The sequence below is a fragment of the Oncorhynchus clarkii genome, chromosome 29, assembly GCF_045791955.1.
Source record: "Oncorhynchus clarkii lewisi isolate Uvic-CL-2024 chromosome 29, UVic_Ocla_1.0, whole genome shotgun sequence".
NCBI classification, from domain to species: domain Eukaryota; kingdom Metazoa; phylum Chordata; class Actinopteri; order Salmoniformes; family Salmonidae; genus Oncorhynchus; species Oncorhynchus clarkii.
This window is the reverse complement of record NC_092175.1, coordinates 48,009,504-48,032,178: the sequence shown is the minus strand read 5'-3', so window position 1 is coordinate 48,032,178 and position 22,675 is coordinate 48,009,504. Positions and strand designations below refer to the sequence as shown.

General features: G+C 42.8%; 1 protein-coding gene across 1 annotated transcript in view; it reads right to left on the bottom strand.

Annotated features, from left to right (window-relative positions):
• The window catches only part of LOC139388510 (DIX domain containing 1b), a 56,132-nt gene that overhangs the window by 22,047 nt on the left and 11,410 nt on the right, over positions 1 to 22,675 (bottom strand). The window contains exons 4-10 of the mRNA XM_071135207.1: positions 22,225 to 22,438; positions 21,669 to 21,773; positions 17,171 to 17,241; positions 16,679 to 16,761; positions 10,131 to 10,217; positions 7,852 to 7,905; positions 907 to 957 (exon numbers count right to left, since the gene is read on the bottom strand). Of these exons, the coding sequence (XP_070991308.1) occupies positions 907 to 957; positions 7,852 to 7,905; positions 10,131 to 10,217; positions 16,679 to 16,761; positions 17,171 to 17,241; positions 21,669 to 21,773; positions 22,225 to 22,438 (665 nt within the window). The remainder of the gene's footprint in view (positions 1 to 906; positions 958 to 7,851; positions 7,906 to 10,130; positions 10,218 to 16,678; positions 16,762 to 17,170; positions 17,242 to 21,668; positions 21,774 to 22,224; positions 22,439 to 22,675) is intronic.

The following is a 22,675-nucleotide window of genomic DNA, read 5'->3' as shown; positions in this document are numbered from 1 at the left end:
TAAGTTAGCTGGCTAGCGTTAAGTTAGCTGGCTAGCGTTAAGTTAGCTGGCTAGCCAGTTCAAATAATGACCATATCATATACAGAGCCTTGCAAAAGTATTCACCCCGTTTTCCCTATTTTGTTGCATTACAACCTGTAATTTAAAGAACACCCTCTGTGTAACTCTTTATCCACAATATAGCAGGGGGTGTAAAGCCATAACACATATGTTTTTCTATCAGCAGACTATGATCGATAATGTCAAAAGCTGCACTGAAGTCTAACAAGACTGCACCCACAATCATTTTATCATCAATTTCTCTCAGCCAATCACCAGTAATTTGTGTAAGTGCCGTGTTTATAGTAAAATAGTATTGTACCTGGTCAAACACTATTTTTTCCAGAAGTTTACTAAGGGTTGGTAACAGGCTGATTGGTCGGCTATTTGGGCCAGTAAAGGAGGCTTTACTATTCTTAGGTAGAATAATGACTTTAGCTTCCCTCCAGGCCTGAGGGATCACACTTTCTAGTAGGCTTAGATTAAAGATATGGAGAATAGGAGTGGCAATATCATCTGCTGTAATCCTCAGTAATTTTCCAAGTTGTAAGACTCCGGTGGCTTGTCATTGTTGATAGACAATCATTTGTTCATTATTTCCACTTTACGGAATTCAAAATGACAATTCTTGTCTTTCGTAATTAGATCAGCTATACTTGGATGTGGTGTCAGCGCTTGTTGCTGGCATGTCATGCCTAAATCTGCTAATCTTGCCAATGAAAAAATCATTAAAGTAATTGGCAATATCAGTAGGTTTTGTGATGAATGAGCCATCTTACTCAATAAATGAGTTTGCCATTTTGCCCAGAATTTCATAGTAACCTCCAGTCAAGGTTTGAATATTGGTAAGCTGTGTGTTAGACTCACCTTGACTCCACGCAGGTTCCGTACCTCCTGTTTACAATGCAACAGCTCTCTCTGTAACAACACAACCATCACACACACACATTTTAGTCATTTAACTTCCAGTTAGTGCATTCATCTTAAGGTAGCTAGTTGAGATTACCATATGTCATAGTCAGTACATTCATCCCCATATAGCCAGGTGGGAGAACCACATATCACAGTCCTAGTCAGTACATTCATCTTAAGGTAGCTAGGTGGGACAACCACATATCACAACCATAGTAAGTACAATTTTCCTCAATAAACAATTTATCAAAGTCAGTGCTAGTAGACAAATACAAGCTTTTCTGGTGGGGGGGAAAAAGACAGCATTTTTCTACAGCTGGCCCTGCTTTCCACTTGGCTACCCCTACCCCGGTCAACTGCCCTGCTTTCCACCTGGCTACCCCTACCCCGGTCAATTGCCCTGCTTTCCACCTGGCTACCCCTACCCCGGTCAACTGCCCTGCACCCCCCACAGCAACCTGCCCAAGCCTCCCCCATTTCTCCTTCACCCAAATCCAGATAACTGATGTTCTGAAAGAGCTGCAAAATCTGGACCCCTACAAATCAGCCGGGCTAGACAGTCTGGACACTCTCTTTCTAAAATCATACTCAAAAAATGTTTGCAGTCCTTATTACTAGCCTGTTCAACCTCTCATTCGTATTGTCTGAGATCCCCTAAGATTGGAAAGCTGCCGCGGTCATCCCCCTCTTCAAAGGGGGAGACACTCTATATCTAGGCCGCAGTTGTAAATGAGAGTTTGTTCTCAACTAGCCTACCTGGTGAAATAAAGGTGACAATGAAAAAACACAATGGAGTCGTTCCACGCCATGACACCCACTATCTCAGATTGGTTCTGGAGTTACATTCCTCAATCATTATATTGTTCAAATCATCTCAGATAAATTAGGAACACTGATTTCACCCAAATTGACCAATTTAATTTATAGGATTCAAATAATTTTCAATAAAAATAGAACCCAACATCCGGTTTGGACCAAACTTATTCCTACCAATAAGTAAGACATAAGGAATCCAAAACAATGGTTAGAAGCCACCCACGGACCCCTCACCCCGCATGCCAATCCCACACTAACAAATCAAATTAAATGTGTTTGTCACATGCTTGGTAAACAACAGGTGTAGACTAACAGGGAAATGCTTGGTAACAACAGGTGTAGACTATCAGTGAAATGCTTGGTAAACAACATGTGTAGACTAACAGTGAAATGCTTGGTAAACAACAGGTGTAGACTAACAGTGAAATGCTTGGTAAACAACAGGTGTAGACTAACAACAACAGGTGTAGACTAACAGTGAAATGCTTTGTAAACAACAGGTGTAGACTAACAACAACAGGTGTAGACTAACAGTGAAATGCTTGGTAAACAACAGGTGTAGACTAACAACAACAGGTGTAGACTAACAGTGAAATGCTTGGTAACAACAGGTGTAGACTAACAGTGATATGCTTGGTAAAAACATGTGTAGACTAACAACAACATGTGTAGACTAACAATGATATGCTTTGTAAACAACAGGTGTAGACTAACAGTGAAATGCTTGGTAACAACAGGTGTAGACTAACAGTGAAATGCTTGGTAACAACAGGTGTAGACTAACAGTGAAATGCTTGGTAACAACAGGTGTAGACTAACAGTGAAATGCTTGGTAACAACAGGTGTAGACTAACAGGGAAATGCTTGGTAAACAACAGGTGTAGACTAACAGTGAAATGCTTGGTAAACAACAGGTGTAGACTAACAACAACAACAGGTGTAGACTAACAGTGAAATGCTTGGTAAACAACAGGTGTAGACTAACAGTGAAATGCTTGGTAAACAACAGGTGTAGACTAACAACAACAACAGGTGTAGACTAACAGTGAAATGCTTGGTAAACAACAGGTGTAGACTAACAGTGAAATGCTTGGTAAACAACAGGTGTAGACTAACAGTGAAATGCTTGGTAAACAACAGGTGTAGACTAACAACAACAGGTGTAGACTAACAGTGTTTTTTTTTTTTTTACCTATTTAACTAGGCAAGTCAGTTAAGAACAAATTCTTATTTTCAATGACGGCCTAGGAACAGTGGGTTAACTGCCTGTTCAGGGGCAGAACGACAGATTTGTACCATGTCAGATCGGGGATTTGAACTTGCAAGTCCAACGCTCTAACCACTAGGCTACGCTGCCACCCCCCCCAAATGCTTGATAAACAACAACAACAGGTGTAGACTAACAGTGAACAGTGAAATGCTTGGTAAACAACAGGTGTAGACTAACAGGGAAATGCTTGGTAAACAACAGTTGTAGACTAACAGTGAAATGCTTGGTAAACAACAGGTGTAGACTAACAGGGAAATGCTTGGTAAACAACAGGTGTAGACTAACAGGGAAATGCTTGGTAACAACAGGTGTAGACTAACAACAACAGGTGTAGACTAACAGGGAAATGCTTGGTAAACAACAGGTGTAGACTAACAGTGACATAATAACAGAAAAATAGTAACATAATACACAATGAGTAATGATAACAGGGATAATAACATGGCTATATACAGGGAATACCAGGTAATAACATGGTTATATCCAGGGGGTACCAGGTAATAACATGGCTATATACAGGGAGTAGCAGGTAATAACATGGCTATATACAGGGAGTACCAGGTAATAACATGGTTATATACAGGGAGGTAATAACATGGCTATATACAGGAAGTACCAGGTAATAACATGGCTATATACAGGGAGTACCAGGTAATAACATGGATATATACAGGGAGGTAATCACATGGTTATATACAGGGAGTACCAGGTAATAAAAGTGAATATATACAGGGAGGTAATCACATGGTTATATACAGGGAGTACCAGGTAATAACATGGCTATATACAGGGAGTACCAGGTAATACCATGGCTATATACAGGGAGTACCAGGTAATACCATGGCTATATACAAGAAGTACCAGGTAATAACATGGCTATATACATGGGTACGAGGTAATAACATATATTGTTCTGTTAAAGCCCTGACTGGGTCCAACACCCCACAGTATGACTTGTTATATTGTTATATAAAGACCTGACTGGGTCCAACACCCCACAGTATGACTTGTTATATTGTTATATAAAGACCTGACTGGGTCCAGCACCCCACAGTATGACTTGTTATATAAAGACCTGACTGGGTCCAACACCCCACAGTATGACTTGTTATATAAAGACCTGACTGGGTCTAACACCCCACAGTATGACATGTTATATTGTTATATAAAGATCTGACTGGGTCCAGCACCCCACAGTATGACTTGTTATATAAAGACTGGGTCCAACACCCCACAGTATGACTTGTTATATAAAGACCTGACTGGGTCCAGCACCCCACAGTATGACTTGTTATATAAAGACCTGACTGGGTCCAACACCCCACAGTATGACTTGTTATATAAAGACCTGACTGGGTCCAACACCCCACAGTATGACTTGTTATATAAAGACCTGACTGGGTCCAGCACCCCACAGTATGACTTGTTATATTGTTATATAAAGACCTGACTGGGTCCAGCACCCCACAGTATGACTTGTTATATAAAGACCTGACTGGGTGCAACACCCCACAGTATGACTTGTTATATAAAGACCTGACTGGGTCCAGCACCCCACAGTATGACTTGTTATATAAAGACCTGACTGGGTCCAACACCCCACAGTATGACTTGTTATATAAAGACCTGACTGGGTCCAACACCCCACAGTATGACTTGTTATATAAAGACCTGACTGGGTCCAACACCCCACAGTATGACTTGTTATATAAAGACCTGACTGGGTCCAACAACCCACAGTATGACTTGTTATATTGTTATATAAAGACCTGACTGGGTCCAACACCCCACAGTATGACTTGTTATATAAAGACCTGACTGGGTCCAGCACCCCACAGTATGACATGTTATATAAAGACCTGACTGGGTCCAGCACCCCACAGTATGACTTGTTATATTGTTATATAAAGACCTGACTGGGTCCAGCACCCCACAGTATGACTTGTTATATAAAGACCTGACTGGGTCCAACACCCCACAGTATGACTTGTTATATTGTTATATAAAGACCTGACTGGGTCCAACACCCCACAGTATGACTTGTTATATAAAGACCTGACTGGGTCCAACACCCCACAGTATGACTTGTTATATAAAGACCTGACTGAGTCCAACACCCCGCAGTATGACTTGTTATATAAAGACCTGACTGGGTCCAACACCCCACAGTATGACTTGTTATATAAAGACCTGACTGGGTCCAACACCCCACAGTATGACTTGTTATATAAAGACCTGACTGGGTCCAACACCCCACAGTATGACTTGTTATATTGTTATATAAAGACCTGACTGGGTCCAGCACCCCACAGTATGACTTGTTATATAAAGACCTGACTGGGTCCAACACCCCACAGTATGACTTGTTATATAAAGACCTGACTGGGTCCAACACCCCACAGTATGACTTGTTATATAAAGACCTGACTGGGTCCAACACCCCACAGTATGACTTGTTATATAAAGACCTGACTGGGTCCAGCACCCCACAGTATGACTTGTTATATAAAGACCTGACTGGGTCCAGCACCCCACAGTATGACTTGTTATATAAAGACCTGACTGGGTCCAACACCCCACAGTATGACTTGTTATATAAAGACCTGACTGGGTCCAACACCCCACAGTATGACTTGTTATATAAAGACCTGACTGGGTCCAAAACCCCACAGTATGACTTGTTATATAAAGACCTGACTGGGTCCAACACCCCACAGTATGACTTGTTATATAAAGACCTGACTGGGTCCAACACCCCACAGTATGACTTGTTATATAAAGACCTGACTGGGTCCAACACCCCACAGTATGACTTGTTATATAAAGACCTGACTGGGTCCAACACCCCACAGTATGACTTGTTATATAAAGACCTGACTGGGTCCAACACCCCACAGTATGACTTGTTATATAAAGACCTGACTGGGTCCAACAACCCACAGTATGACTTGTTATATTGTTATATAAAGACCTGACTGGGTCCAACACCCCACAGTATGACTTGTAATATAAAGACCTGACTGGGTCCAGCACCCCACAGTATGACTTGTTATATTGTTATATAAAGACCTGACTGGGTCCAGCACCCCACAGTATGACTTGTTATATAAAGACCTGACTGGGTCCAACACCCCACAGTATGACTTGTTATATAAAGACCTGACTGGGTCCAACACCCCACAGTATGACTTGTTATATAAAGACCTGACTGGGTCCAACACCCCACAGTATGACTTGTTATATAAAGACCTGACTGGGTCCAACACCCCACAGTATGACTTGTTATATAAAGACCTGACTGGGTCCAACACCCCACAGTATGACTTGTTATATAAAGACCTGACTGGGTCCAACAACCCACAGTATGACTTGTTATATAAAGACCTGACTGGGTCCAGCACCCCACAGTATGACTTGTTATATAAAGACCTGACTGGGTCCAACACCCCACAGTATGACTTGTTATATAAAGACCTGACTGGGTCCAACACCCCACAGTATGACTTGTTATATAAAGACCTGACTGGGTCCAACACCCCACAGTATGACTTGTTATATAAAGACCTGACTGGGTCCAACACCCCACAGTATGACTTGTTATATAAAGACCTGACTGGGTTCAACACCCCACAGTATGACTTGTTATATAAAGACCTTTTTCTTTAGCTTAACCAACAAGGCTCATTTATTTGTATTTATAGACGGCATGCAAGTTTGTTATTAGGCAAATTACAGTTACATAATGAATTGCATTGGAGATGTTGTACCCACTGTGACTATTAAAACCTACCCTAACCAGAAACTGTGGATGGATGGCGGCATTCGCACAAAACTGAAAACGCCAGCCACCACATTTAACCATGGAAAGATGTCAGGTGATATGGCTGAATATAAACAGTGTAGTTATTCCCTCCGCAAGGCAATCAAACAAGCTAAATGCCGGTACAGGGACAAGGTGGAGTCGCAGTTTAACGGCTCAGACACGAGACGTATGTGGCAGGGTTTACAGGAAATCACAGACTACAAAAACAGCCACGTTACAGACACCGTCTTTGCCCGCTTTGAGGATAATACAGTGCCACCATCACGGCTCGCTAACAAAGACTGCCCCCCCCCCCCTCCTTCTCAGTGGTTGACGTGAGTAAAACATTTAAACATGTTAACCCTCGCAAGGCTGCTGGCGCAGACGGCATCTCTATCCGCATCCTCAGATCATGAGCAGACCAGCTGGCTGGTGTGTTTCCAGACATATTCAATCTCTCCCAGTCTGCTGCCCCCACATGCTTCAAGATGGTTACCATTGTTCCTGTACCGAAGAAGGCAAAGATAACTGAACTAAATGACTATCGCCCCGTAACACTCACTTCTGTCATCATGAAGTGCTTTGAGAGGCTAGTCAAGGATCATATCACCTCCACCTTACCCACTTCAGTTTGCATACTGGCCCAAACAAAGCAAACAGCAAATGCATCCAACAAGTTTGTCGTAACACGCTTGATGTAATCATTGTGTGCTAGCAATATAGGACCAAATACTAAACTTTTCACTACTTTAATACACATAAGTGAATTTGTCCCAATACTTTTGGTCCCCTAAAACAAATGCTGTCATTTCTAAACGGTTCACCCGATATGGATGAAAATACCATCATTATTAAAGCTGACAGTCTGCACTAACCTCATGGTTACCATTTAAAATGCAAAGTGTTGGACTACAGAGCCAAAATGAGTCACTGTCCCAGTCATTTTGGAGCTCACTGTATGGCAACATAACTTCTTAAATCACTTGATAATGTTCTGGAAAACAGTATTTACCTTCAGCTCCTGAGTCTCCTCCATACTCTGATCTAGATGACTACGAATTACCACCTAGAGAGACACAGAGAGAGAGGGGAGGGATAGAGAGAGGGAGGAGGGATAGAGAGAGGGAGGGGAGGGATAGAGAGAGCGAGGGGAGGGATAGAGAGAGGGAGAGAGCGAGGGGAGGGATAGAGAGCAGAAGGGGAGAGAGGCTGTGTGTGAGAAATAGGAAACACAAAGTTGATGAATACAGAGGGAAAATTGATACCTGTCTCTCTCTCTCACACACACACACACACACACACACACACACACACACACACACACACACACACACACACACACACACACACACACACACACACACACACACACACACACACACACACGCACACACACACACACACACACAAAGAAAGAGATATATGATCTGCACAGAGAACAACGATCTGTCCTAGAGGGAGAGCTGTGTTTGGGTGTTACCAGTTGAGAGGGAGAGATACATTCTGTATATCTCTGGCCCTTCTTTGGACACTGTTAACAAACCTCCAGACAAACTTCAATGCCATACAACTCTCCTTCCGTGGCCTCCAACTGCTCTTAAATGCAAGTAAAACTAAATGCATGATCTTCCACCGATCACTACCCGCACCTGCTCGCCCATCTAGCATCACTACTCTAGACGGTTCTGACTTATAATATGTGGACAACTACAAATACCTAGGTGTCTGGTTAGACTGTAAACTCTCCTTCCAGACTCACATTAAGCATCTCCAATCCAAAATTAAATCTAGAATCGGCATCCTATTTCGCAACAAAGCATCCTTCACTCATGCTGCCAAACATACCCTCGTAAAATTGACCATCCTACAGATCCTCGACTTCAGCGATGTCATTTACAAAATAGCCCCCAACACTCTAACTCAACAAATTGGATGCAGTCTATCACAGTGCCATACATTTTGTCACCAAAGCCCCATATACTACCCACCACTGCGACCTGTACGCTCTCGTTGGCTGGCCCTCGCTTCATACTCGTCGCCAAACCCACTGGCTCCAGGTCATCTACAAGTGTCTGCTCGGTAAAGCCCCGCCTTATCTCAGCTCACTGGTTACCATAGCAACACCCAACCGTAGCAACTGGTCAACTGGAGTCAGGTGGTCAGGTGCAGGATGAGTGAATAGAAGCAGAACAGTCGGATGCAACAGCATCACAACACTCCAAAGGCGAAAGGGAATAGTGACCTAGTCAGACAACAATACAATACCAGGGGCTCAAAACAATAACAGCCTGACGCATCACACAACAAACGTAACAGATCATTTCACACACAGACATGGGGGGGAACAGAGGGTTAAATACATGACGAGTAATGAGGGAAAACCAGGTGTGTGGGAAAACAAGACAAAACAAATGGAAAATTAAAGGTGGATCGGCGATGGCTAGAAGACCGGTGACATCGACCGCCGAACGCCGTCCGAACAAGGAGAGGAACCGACTTTGGCGGAAGTCGTGACACCCTCACTAGCTTTAAGCACCAGCTGTCAGAGCAGCTCACAGATCACTGCACCTGAACATAGAGCTCATCTGCAAACAGCCCATCCACCTACCTCATCCCATACTGTATTTAATTATTTATCTTGCTCCTTTGCACCCCAGTATCTCTACTTGCACATTCATCCTCTACACATCTATCAGTGTTTAATTGCTATATTGTAATTACTTCGCCACCATGGCCTATTTATTGCCTTACCACTTTTATTCTACCTAATTTGCACTCACTGTATATAGACTTTTTCTACTGAATGTTTGTTTACTCCATGTGTAACTCTGTGTTGTTGTTTGTATTGCGCTGCTTTGCTTTATCTTGGCCAGGTCACAGTTGTAAATGAGAACTTGTTCTCAACTGGCCTACCAGGTTAAATAAAGGTGTTCTCAACGGGCCTACCAGGTTAAATAAAGGTGTTCTCAACGGGCCTACCAGGTTAAATAAAGGTGTTCTCAACGGGCCTACCAGGTTAAATAAAGGTGTTCTCAACGGGCCTACCTGGTTAAATAAAGGTGTTCTCAACGGACCTACCAGGTTAAATAAAGGTGTTCTCAACAGGCCTACCTGGTTAAATAAAGGTGTTCTCAACTGGCCTACCTAGTTAAATAAAGGTGTTCTCAACTGGCCTACCTGGTTAAATAAAGGTGTTCTCAACTAGCCTACCTGGTTAAATAAAGGTGTTCTCAACGGGCCTACCTGGTTAAATAAAGGTGAAATAAAAAATAAAATAAAAAGATGTGTTACCAGTTGTTGTTCAGGGTTATCTTCTCCCAGAGTCAGATTCAACGTCTCCTGCTCATCATCTGGCAGACACCCATGAAGTAACAGGGCCTAGACACACACACACACACACACACACACACACACACACACACACACACACACACACACACACACACACACACACACACACACACACACACAAACCAATAGCTTTCAAAACAGGGTTAGACCAACAAATGCTTACTTATGGGTCCTTTTCAAGCAATGCAGTTAAAGACAGATGAAATGTAATACAAATGTAAATAGTGACACGAAGAATAACAATAACATGGCTATATACAGGAAGTAGAAAATAACATGGCTATATACAGGAAGTAGAAAATAACATGGCTATATACAGGAAGTAGAAAATAACATGGCTATATACAGGAAGTAGAAAATAACAAGGCTATATACAGGAAGTAGAAAATAACATGGCTATATACACAGGAAGTAGATAATAACATGGCTATATACACAGGAAGTAGAAAATAACATGGCTATATACAGGAAGTAGAAAATAACAAGGCTATATACAGGAAGTAGAAAATAACATGGCTGTATACAGGAAGTAGAAAATAACATGGCTATATACACAGGAAGTAGAAAATAACAAGGCTATATACAGGAAGTATAAAATAACATGGCTATATACAGGAAGTAGAAAATAACATGGCTATATACACAGGAAGTAGAAAATAACATGGCTATATACACAGGAAGTAGAAAATAACATGGCTATATACAGGAAGTACCAGGGGAACGAGGTAATTGAGGTAGATATGAACATAAACAGTGCATTCGGGAAATCATTCAGACCCCTTGACTTTCTCCACATTTTGTTACGTTACAGCCTTATTCTAAAATTGGTGTGTATGTTGTGCGTGTGTGGGCGTATGTAGTGTGTGTATGTGTGTGTTGGTGTGTCAGTGTCAGTATGTGTGAGTGTGTGGGTAGAGTCCAGTGTGTGTGTTGGGGTGTCAGTATGTGTGAGTGGGTGGGTAGAGTCCAGTGTGTGTGTTGGGGTGTCAATATGTGTGAGTGGGTGGGTAGAGTCCAGTGTGTGTGTTGGGGTGTCAATATGTGTGAGTGGGTGGGTAGAGTCCAGTGTGTGTGTTGGGGTGTCAGTATGTGTGAGTGGGTGGGTAGAGTCCAGTGTGTGTGTTGGGGTGTCAGTATGTGTGAGTGGGTGGGTAGAGTCCAGTGTGTGTGTTGGGGTGTCAGTATGTGTGAGTGGGTGGGTAGAGTCCAGTGTGTGTGTTGGGGTGTCAGTATGTGTGAGTGGGTGGGTAGAGTCCAGTGTGTGTGTTGGGGTGTCAGTATGTGTGAGTGGGTGGGTAGAGTCCAGTGTGTGTGTTGGGGTGTCAGTATGTGTGAGTGGGTGGGTAGAGTCCAGTGTGTGTGTTGTCATGCTTGACTTAGTAAAAAAAAAAAAAGGGTAAATGTTTAGTTTATCAGAAGCTGTTCAGAGTCCTGTTGGTTCCAGACTTGGTGCATCGGTACTGCTTGCTGTGTGGTGGCAGAGAGAACAGTCTATGGTTTGGGGGTAGAAGCTGTTCAGAGTCCTGTTGGTTCCAGACTTGGTGCATCGGTACTGCTTGCTGTGTGGTGGCAGAGAGAACAGTCTATGGTTTGGGGGTAGAAGCTGTTCAGAGTCCTGTTGGTTCCAGACTTGGTGCATCGGTACTGCTTGCTGTGTGGTGGCAGAGAGAACAGTCTATGGTTTGGGGGTAGAAGCTGTTCAGAGTCCTGTTGGTTCCAGACTTGGTGCATCGGTACTGCTTGCTGTGTGGTGGCAGAGAGAACAGTCTATGGTTTGGGGGTAGAAGCTGTTCAGAGTCCTGTTGGTTCCAGACTTGGTGCATCGGTACTGCTTGCTGTGTGGTGGCAGAGAGAACAGTCTATGGTTTGGGGGTAGAAGCTGTTCAGAGTCCTGTTGGTTCCAGACTTGGTGCATCGGTACTGCTTGCTGTGTGGTGGCAGAGAGAACAGTCTATGGTTTGGGGGTAGAAGCTGTTCAGAGTCCTGTTGGTTCCAGACTTGGTGCATCGGTACTGCTTGCTGTGTGGTGGCAGAGAGAACAGTCTAGGGTTTGGGGGTAGAAGCTGTTCAGGGTCCTGCTGGTTCCAGACTTGGTGCATCGGTACCGCATGACGTACGCTAGCAGAGAGAACAGTCCATGACTGGAGTCTTTTAATTAAAAATAATAAATGCTCTAGCTGGTGAAACCGTAACTATCTAGCAGGTGTCAGAATAAAGAAATACATTGTTTTTTAAAATAGAAACATTCACATATTCCTTCTCCAATACTATTCACTATAAACATTCACATCGTCCTTCTTTAATAATATTCTCTGGAAACAAAGTTTAACACTTTCAACCATTTTGAATGGCCTTTTCTATTCAAAACTTTCAATTTTCCAGCTCAAATAATAAATGTATTACAAATATTGAATAAATGACCTATGTAAGAAATATACACAAATAATACATGATGTGATGAAATTGCTTTAGAAAAGCGGCACTAGACAGGAATGTCCTCTCCCACACTCCTGTTTGTACTGAACCGTTTACAGAAACAACTAGACAGGAATGTCCTCTCCCACACTCCTGTTTGTACTGAACAGTTACAGAAACAACTAGACAGGAATGTCCTCTCCCACACTCCTGTTTGTACTGAACCGTTACAGAAACAACTAGACAGGAATGTCCTCTCCCACACTCCTGTTTGTCCTGAACAGTTACAAAAACAACTAGACAGGAATGTCCTCTCCCACACTCCTGTTTGTCCTGAACAGTTACAGAAACAACTAGACAGGAATGTCCTCTCCCACACTCCTGTTTGTCCTGAACAGTTACAGAAACAACTAGACAGGAATGTCCTCTCCCACACTCCTGTTTGTACTGAACCATTACAGAAACAACTAGACAGGAATGTCCTCTCCCACACTCCTGTTTGTACTGAACCGTTTACAGAAACAACTAGACAGGAATGTCCTCTCCCACACTCCTGTTTGTACTGAACCGTTACAGAAACAACTAGACAGGAATGTCCTCTCCCACACTCCTGTTTGTCCTGAACCGTTTGCAGAAACAACTAGACAGGACCCAAATGTAACTGGTCTCAGTATTGGTAAACATGAATATAGACTAAACTTATTTGCAGATGATCTCAAAAATACTAGGGGAACACTGCAAAGTTCAGGTTAGAAAATTAACTTGGAAAAAAATGAAATAATGGCAATAGGAAAAATAAAAACAATAACTCACCATCTACAGCAATCCTTTAAGTGGACCACAACACATATCAAATACTTAGGATGCTGAATAAGTGACAACAAATATATAAAGACTACATTATTCCACTACTCAACAATATGCATATTTAATTACAGTGCATTTGGAAAGTATACAGACCCCTTTACTTTTACACATTTTGTTACGTTACAGCCTTACTCTAAAATAAATTAAATAGAACAAATTCCTCATCAATCTACACACAATACCCCATAATGACATCACAATACCCCATAATGACATCACAATACCCCATAATGACATCACAATACCCCATAATGACATCACAATACCCCATAATGACAAAGCAAAAACATGTTGTTACAAATTTTTGAAATAGAGGGAAAAAAACCGAAATATTACATTTACATAAGTATTCAGACCCTTTGCTATGAGACTCAAAATTGAGCTCAGATGCATCCTGTTTCCATTGATCACCCTTGAGATGTTTCTACAACTTGATTGGAGTCCACCTGTGGTAAATTCAATTGATTGGACATGATTTGGAAAGACACACCTGTCTATATAAGGTCCCACAGTTGACAGTGCATGTCAGAGCAAAAACAAGCCATGAAGTCGAACAAATTGTCCGTGGAGCTCCGAGACATGATTGTGTTGAGGAACAGATCTGGGGAAAGGTACCAAAACATTTCTGCAGCATTGAAGACCACAGTGGCCTCCATCATTCTTAAATGGAAGAAGTTTGGAACCACCAAGACTCTTCCTAGAGCTGGCTGCTCGGCCAAACTGAGCAATCGGAGGAGAAGGGCCTTGGTCAGGGAGGTGACCAAGAACCCGATGGTCACCCTGACAGAGCTCCAGAGTTCCTCTGTGTTGATGGGAGAACCTTCCAGAAGGACAACCATCTCTGCAGCACTCCACCAATCAGTCATTTATGGTAGAGTGGCCAGACGGAAGCCACTCCTCAGTAAAAGGCACATGACAGCCCGCTTGGAGTTTTCCAAAAGACACCTAAAGACTCAGAACAATGAGAAACAAGATGCTCTGGTCTGATGAAACCAATGTTGAACTCTTTGGCCTGAATGCCAAGCGCCACGTCTGGAAGAAACCTGGCACCATCCCTACGGTGAAGCATGGTGGTGGCAGCATCATGCTGTGGGGATGTTTTTCAGCAGCAGGGGCTGGGAGACTAGTCAGGATCGAGGGAAAGATGAACGTACAGAGAGATCCTTGATGAAAACCTGCTACAGAGTGCTCAGGACCTCAGACTGGAGCGAAAGTTCACCTTCCAACAGGACGACTCTAAGCACACAGCAAAGACAACGTAGGAGTGGCTTTGGGAAAAGTCTCCTAATGCCCTTGAGTGGCCCAGCCAGAACCCAATCAAACATCCTGAAAATAGCTGTGCAGCAATGCTCCCCATCCAACCTGACAGAGCTTGAGAGGATCTTCAGAGAAGAATGGGAGAAATTCCCCAAATACAGGTGTGCCAAGCTTGTAGCGTCATTCCCAAGAAGACTGGAGGCTGTAATCGCTGCCAAAGGTGCTTCAACAAAATACTGAGTAAAGGGTCTGAATACTTATGTAAATGGACAATCCCTTCGACCTCATGGCTTGGGTTGTTCTCTAATATTCACTGTTAACTGTGGGACCTTATATAGACAGGTGTGTGTACCTGAGGAGGTGTAAAGGGTCTGAATACTTAGGTAAATAAGGTGTTTCTGGTTTGTTTGTTTATTCACTAAAAAACTGTTTTTGCTTGGTCATTATGGGCTATTGTGTGGAATGAGGAAAATGTTATATTCAATCCATTTCAGAATCAGGCTGTAATGTAACAACATGTGGAAAAGGGGAAGGGGTCTGAATACTTTCTGAATCCACTGTATTGCTTCTCCAATACTCTCTAGAAACAAAGTTTAAAACATATTCCTTCTGAGATAATACTCTCTAGAAACATAAACATATTATTTTATTATTATTATTATTTATTATAGACATTTCATACACAGCTCTTATACATTCTATAAATCATTCATACCCAGACATCACCTGTGTCTCCAGACATCACCTGTGTCTCCAGACATCTCCAGACATCACCTGTGTCTCCAGACATCTCCTGTGTCTCCAGACATCACCTGTGTCTCCAGACATCACCTGTGTCTCCAGACATCACCTGTGTCTCCAGACATAACCTGTGTCTCCAGACATCTCCAGACATCACCTGTGTCTCCAGACATAACCTGTGTCTCCAGACATCTCCAGACATCACCTGTGTCTCCAGACATCACCTGTGTCTCCAGACATCACCTGTGTCTCCAGACATCTCCTGTGTCTCCAGACATCACCTGTGTTTCCGGACATCACCTGTGTCTCCAGACATCTCCAGACATCACCTGTGTCTCCAGACATAACCTGTGTCTCCAGACATCTCCAGACATCACCTGTGTCTCCAGACATCACCTGTGTCTCCAGACATCACCTGTGTCTCCAGACATCTCCAGACATCACCTGTGTCTCCAGACATAACCTGTGTCTCCAGACATCTCCAGACATCACCTGTGTCTCCAGACATCACCTGTGTCTCCAGACATCACCTGTGTCTCCAGACATCTCCAGACATCACCTGTGTCTCCAGACATCACCTGTGTCTCCAGACATCACCTGTGTCTCCAGACATCTCCAGACATCACCTGTGTCTCCAGACATCACCTGTGTCTCCAGACATCACCTGTGTCTCCAGACATGGTGATGGCTGGGAATGTATTAGCACATGTATTTTTCTTTGAAGATGGCTCGAACATTGTGTTTTTGTTTCACTATCCTTTAGGTTACCCGAAGTTCTCACAAGGACAGTTAAACAACCAAAAAATTTTGCCGGTCCCCACGAGGGAAAATTATATTTTAGGCTTAGGGGTTAGGTTAAGGGTTACAATTAGGGTTAGGAGTTACGGTCAGGTATATATTTTTAGGGTCAGGTATAGTTTTAGGGTCAGGTATAGTTTTAAGGTCAGGTATAGTTTTAGGGTCAGGTATAGTTTTAGGGTCAGGTATAGTTTTAGGGTCAGGTATAGTTTTAAGGTCAGGTATAGTTTTAGGGTCAGGTATAGTTTTAGGGTCAGGTATAGTTTTAGGGTCAGGTATAGTTTTAGGGTTAGGTATAGTTTTGGGGTCAAGTTTAGGTTAGGGTTATGGTTAGGTTAAGGAAAATAGGATTTTGATTGAAAATGTATTTTAGGTTCCCACGAGGACAGAAAAACATAACGTGTGTGTACCTGTAGAGCTGACACCATTCTCCGTGTCTCCTGCATCTCTCTCTCCAGGCTCTCAGTCAGAGGACTCTCCCAACCTGCCTTAGCTAGACACACACACACACACACACACACACACACACACACACACACACACACACACACACACACACACACACACACACACACACACACACACACACACACACACACACACACACACACACACAGAAATAGGGAGATAAATATTTAAGTTTATGTTGAAGTCTGTGTGACTTTATTAAGCCATCTTATCTTAATGAATATATTAAATCATATTAAATCGTAATGAATCGATTGAATCTTACTGAATCATATTCAGCCTGATGAATCATATTGAATCTATTGAATCATGATGAATCCTATTCATTGGTGCATGTTTACCTGACTCTTACGTCTGACCCAGACTGACACTAATCTAACCTGTGCACTGCAAAACCTACACTGCCAACTTGTGTGTGTGTGTGTGTATCTTACTGCTTCTCTCTGGTTGGCTCTCCTCCGGCTCTCTGTTATCTGATTGGCTGGTGGGCGGGGCTCTGGGGGAACTGAGGATAGAAACACTGATTACTGACAGGAGGGTGTGTGGTTTGTGCGGTGTGTGTGTGTGTGTGTGTGTGTGTGTGTGTGTGTGTGTGTGTGTGCGTGTGTGTGTGTGTGTGTGTGCGTGCGTGTGTGGTGGACATTTAAGACATTTCTCAGAACCATATGTATTGGGTACGTAACCCATTAGCAGTGGTGGGAAAAGTACCCAATAGTCATACTGTAGTAAAAGTATAGTTACCTTAATAGAAAGTTACTCAAGTAAAAGTCACCCAGTAAAATACTACTTCAGTAAAAGTCCAAAAGTATTTGGTTCTAAATATATTTAACTATTCAAAGTAAATGTAATTTATCAAATATATAAATCATTTCATGTATGGATAGCCAGGGGAACACAATAACACTCAGACATCATTACAGATAGCCAGGGGAACACTCCAACACTCAGACATCATTACAGATAGCCAGGGGAACACAATAACACTCAGACATCATTACAGATAGCCAGGGGAACACAATAACACTCAGACATCATTACAGATAGCCAGGGGAACACTCCAACACTCAGACATCATTACAGATAGCCAGGGGAACACAATAACACTCAGACATCATTACAGATAGCCAGGGGAACACTCCAACACTCAGACATCATTACAGATAGCCAGGGGAACACAATAACACTCAGACATCATTACAGATAGCCAGGGGAACACTCCAACACTCAGACATCATTACAGATAGCCTGGGGAACACTCCAACACTCAGACATCATTACAGATAGCCAGGGGAACACTCCAACACTCAGACATCATTACAGATAGCCAGGGGAACACTCCAACACTCAGACATCATTACAGATAGCCAGGGGAACACTCCAACACTCAGACATTATTTACAAACGCTGCATGTGTGTTTAGTGAGTCTTCCAGATCAGAGGTAGTAGGGACGACCAGGGATGTTCTCTGTTTAGTGAGTCCTCCAGATCAGAGGCAGTCGGGATAACCAGGGATGTTCTCTGTTTAGTGAGTCCTCCAGATCAGAGGTAGTAGGGACGACCAGGGATGTTCTCTGTTTAGTGAGTCCTCCAGATCAGAGGCAGTCGGGATGACCAGGGATGTTCTCTGTTTAGTGAGTCCTCCAGATCAGAGGCAGTAGGGATGACCAGGGATGTTCTCTGTTTAGTGAGTCCTCCAGATCAGAGGCAGTAGGGATGACCAGGGATGTTCTCTGTTTAGTGAGTCCTCCAGATCAGAGGCAGTAGGGGTGACCAGGGATGTTCTCTGGTTAGTGAGTCCTCCAGATCAGAGGCAGTAGGGATGACCAGGGATGTTCTCTGTTTAGTGAGTCCTCCAGATCAGAGGCAGTAGGGATGACCAGGGATGTTCTCTGTTTAGTGAGTCCTCCAGATCAGAGGCAGTAGGGATGACCAGGGATGTTCTCTGTTTAGTGAGTCCTCCAGATCAGAGGCAGTAGGGATGACCAGGGATGTTCTCTGTTTAGTGAGTCCTCCAGATCAGAGGCAGTAGGGATGACCAGGGATGTTCTCTGTTTAGTGAGTCCTCCAGATCAGAGGCAGTAGGGATGACCAGGGATGTTCTCTGTTTAGTGAGTCCTCCAGATCAGAGGCAGTAGGGATGACCAGGGACGTTCTCTGTTTAGTGAGTCCTCCAGATCAGAGGCAGTAGGGATGACCAGGGATGTTCTCTGTTTAGTGAGTCCTCCAGATCAGAGGCAGTAGGGATGACCAGGGACGTTCTCTGTTTAGTGTGTGAATTGGACCATTTTCCTGACCTGCTAAGCATCGAAAATGTAACAAGTACTTTGGGTGTCAGGGAAAATGTTTTGAGTAAAAAGTACATTATTTTCTTTAGGAATGAATATAAATAGTAAAATACTGATACCCCCAAAAAATATGTTTTACTTAAGTACTTTACACCACTGGCCATTAGGGTGTCCACCCACAGTGTTCAGAATAACAGAAATCACATTTACATTATGGTAATTCATATTAACAGAGCATTTAGATTATGGTAATTCACATTAACAGAACATTTAGATTATGGTAATTCATATTAACAGAACATTTAGATTATGGTAATTCACATTAACAGAACATTTACATTATGGTAATTCATATTAACAGAACATTTAGAATATGGTAATTCACATTAACAGAACATTTACATTATGGTAATTCATATTAACAGAACATTTAGATTATGGTAATTCATATTAACAGAACATTTAGATTATGGTAATTCACATTAACAGAACATTTACATTATGGTAATTCATATTAACAGAACATTTAGATTATGGTAATTCATATTAACAGAACATTTAGATTATGGTAATTCACATTAACAGAACATTTAGATTATGGTAATTCACATTAACAGAACATTTAGATTATGGTAATTCACATTAACAGAACATTTAGATTATGGTAATTCACATTAACAGAACATTTAGATTATGGTAATTCATATTAACAGAACATTTAGATTATGGTAATTCACATTAACAGAACATTTAGATTATGGTAATTCATATTAACAGAACATTTAGATTATGGTAATTCACATTAACAGAACATTTAGATTATGGTAATTCATATTAACAGAACATTTACATTATGGTAATTCATATTAAAACAACATTTAGATTATGGTAATTCACATTAACAGAACATTTAGATTATGGTAATTCATATTAAAACAACATTTAGATTATGGGAATTCATATTAACACAACATTTAGATTATGGTAATTCATACGAACAGAACATTTAGATTATGGTAATTCATATTAACACAACATTTAGATTATGGTAATTCATATTAACAGAACATGCAAATCAAGGATCCATTCTTTCTTTCTTTCCTCATAATTCTGATGAGCACTATGAAGATGTTAGAATTTCCTCAGCCAACAAGAGTAACGAACAGCTAAATCACTAGCCTGTCAATCTACTATAGAAAAACTATTCACATCTACATTTCCTCAGCCAACAAAATGAGTAACAGACAGCTAAATCACTAGCCTGTCAATCTACTATAGAATAACTAGATGAGTAACAGACAGCTAAATCACTACCCTGTCTATCTACTATCAGCCAACAAGACGAGTAACAAACATCAAAATCACTAGCCTGTCAATCTACTATAGAATAACTAGATGAGTAACAGACAGCTAAATCACTACCCTGTCTATCTACTATCAGCCAACAGGATGAGTAACGAACAGCTAAATCACTAGCCTGTCAATCTACTATCCCCCATAGTAGAAAAGTCAACCTATTCTATTGGTCAGCTTGTCAAGAAAGAAATAGCCTATTCCAAACAGACTCTGGGACAGTGGTGGGACGATCCCAAAGTCATACAACCAGTAGGCCCAGGCTACATCCCGAATACTTTAAAAAGCAATCAAATAAAATACAAAATGTTATATTGCCCTTCTTACATCAGCTGATATCTCAAAGTGCTGTACAGAAACCCAGCCTAAAACCACAAACAGCAAAGCAATGCAGGTGTAGAAGCACGGTGGCTAGGAGAAACTCCCTAGAAAGGCAGGAACCCAGGAAGAAACCTAGAGAGGAGCCAGGAAAAGCAACGAGTCTGATGCAACACATCAGAATGTTTATCTGAAAAACAGGTCACCAAGCTATTCTGAGTCAAGATCAATTTCGCAGTCAAAAAGTAAGCTGTGATCTACCGCTGAGATTTTTTTTAAACATTACAGTACCTAATAAAAACAGTTGTGGAGGAATGAGACAGTACCATTAAAATATTACCTCGGCATAGTGGCTATATGCCTAGCCTGCCAATATTGTTCTTCTCCAACAATGTTATATTTCAAAACTCCAGCTTTGATAACAAAATAGATCAGTTGGTATGGCACTTGAGGCCCTGCGGAGCATACATTGAAATCATTTGCTTTTTTACTGTACTGATGGTCACGGTGCTTTCATGTCGCGTTCAACTGGGAACTCTGAAATCTCTGACTTACGAGCGTTCAAGACAACTGGGCTCCGACTGGGAAAAATCGAATGGAATGGAATGAATCATCCAACTCAGAATACGAACTCTGGCTTCTTTCTAGAGCTCTGACTTTCTGACCTGAAGATCACTGACATGAAGATTTCACCTCGCAAAAGGTATGAAATACTACTTAGGCTTGTATCAAACCTCAATGTGTGTGGGGGAGTATATGTGTTTGGGGGGATATGAGTGGGGGATGATGTGTGTTGGGGGATAGGAGTGTGTGGGGGGATAGGAGTGTGTGTGGGGGGGATGTGTGGGGGGTGATGTGTGTTGGGGGGTATGAGTGGGGGGATAGGAGTGTGTGGGGGGGGGTATGAGTGGTGGGTGATGTGTGTTGGGAGGTATGAGTGGGGGGATATGATTGTGTGGGGGGATATGAGTGTTACCTGCTTGGTGTTGTGTCAGGATCGTCTGGCGGTCCTCTCTCGTACTGCTGGACCAGAGCACGAACACACACACCTCCATCCTCATCTACAAGCATACCCCAACCACTGGAGAGACATTATACACACACAATTATACATGCATGCACACACACACTGAGTGTGTGTGTGTGTACCTGTGGAGGTGTGTGTACCTGTGGAGGTGTGTGTGTGTACCTGTGGAGGTGTGTGTACCTGTGAAGGTGTGTGTACCTGTGGAGGTGTGTGTGTGTACCTGTGGAGGTGTGTGTGTGTACCTGTGGAGGTGTGTGTACCTGTGGAGGTGTGTGTGTGTGTACCTGTGGAGGTGTGTGTGTGTACCTGTGGACGTGTGTGTACCTGTGGAGGTGTGTGTGTACCTGTGGAGGTGCGTGTGTACCTGTGGAGGTGTGTGTGTACCTGTGGAGGTGTGTGCACCTGTGGAGGTGTGTGTACCTATGGAGGTGTGTGTGTGTACCCGTGGAGGTGTGTGTGTGTACCTGTGGAGGTGTGTGTGTGTGTGGAGGTGTGTGTGTGGTACCTAGCTGTTCCCTCTGCGTCGTGTCGTGCGGCTGCCAATGCTGTTGCTGCGCTCTGCGCCATGGCAACTGTGGAGAGTGTCCTGTGGTTGGCTGCGGCTCCCGCCATGCTCCGTCCACCCCTGGACGCTGCTCTCTGATTGGCTGATGGTTTGAAGTGGGCAGCTAGAGCCAGAATCAACCTCATCACTGACTTCAGATCACCTTCTACTATATCTACACACACACACACACACACACACACACACACACACACACACACACACACACACACACACACACACACACACACACACACACACACACACAGGAGTAAGAGAGATTATGTGAGAACTGTGGGACAGGTCGGTGTGTGTGTCGGTGTGTGTGTTACCCCAGGCAGAGATGTGAGGTCTGTCGGTTTGTGACGGTTTTAGTGTGTGTGTGTGTGCGTGTGTGTGTGTGTGTTAGTGT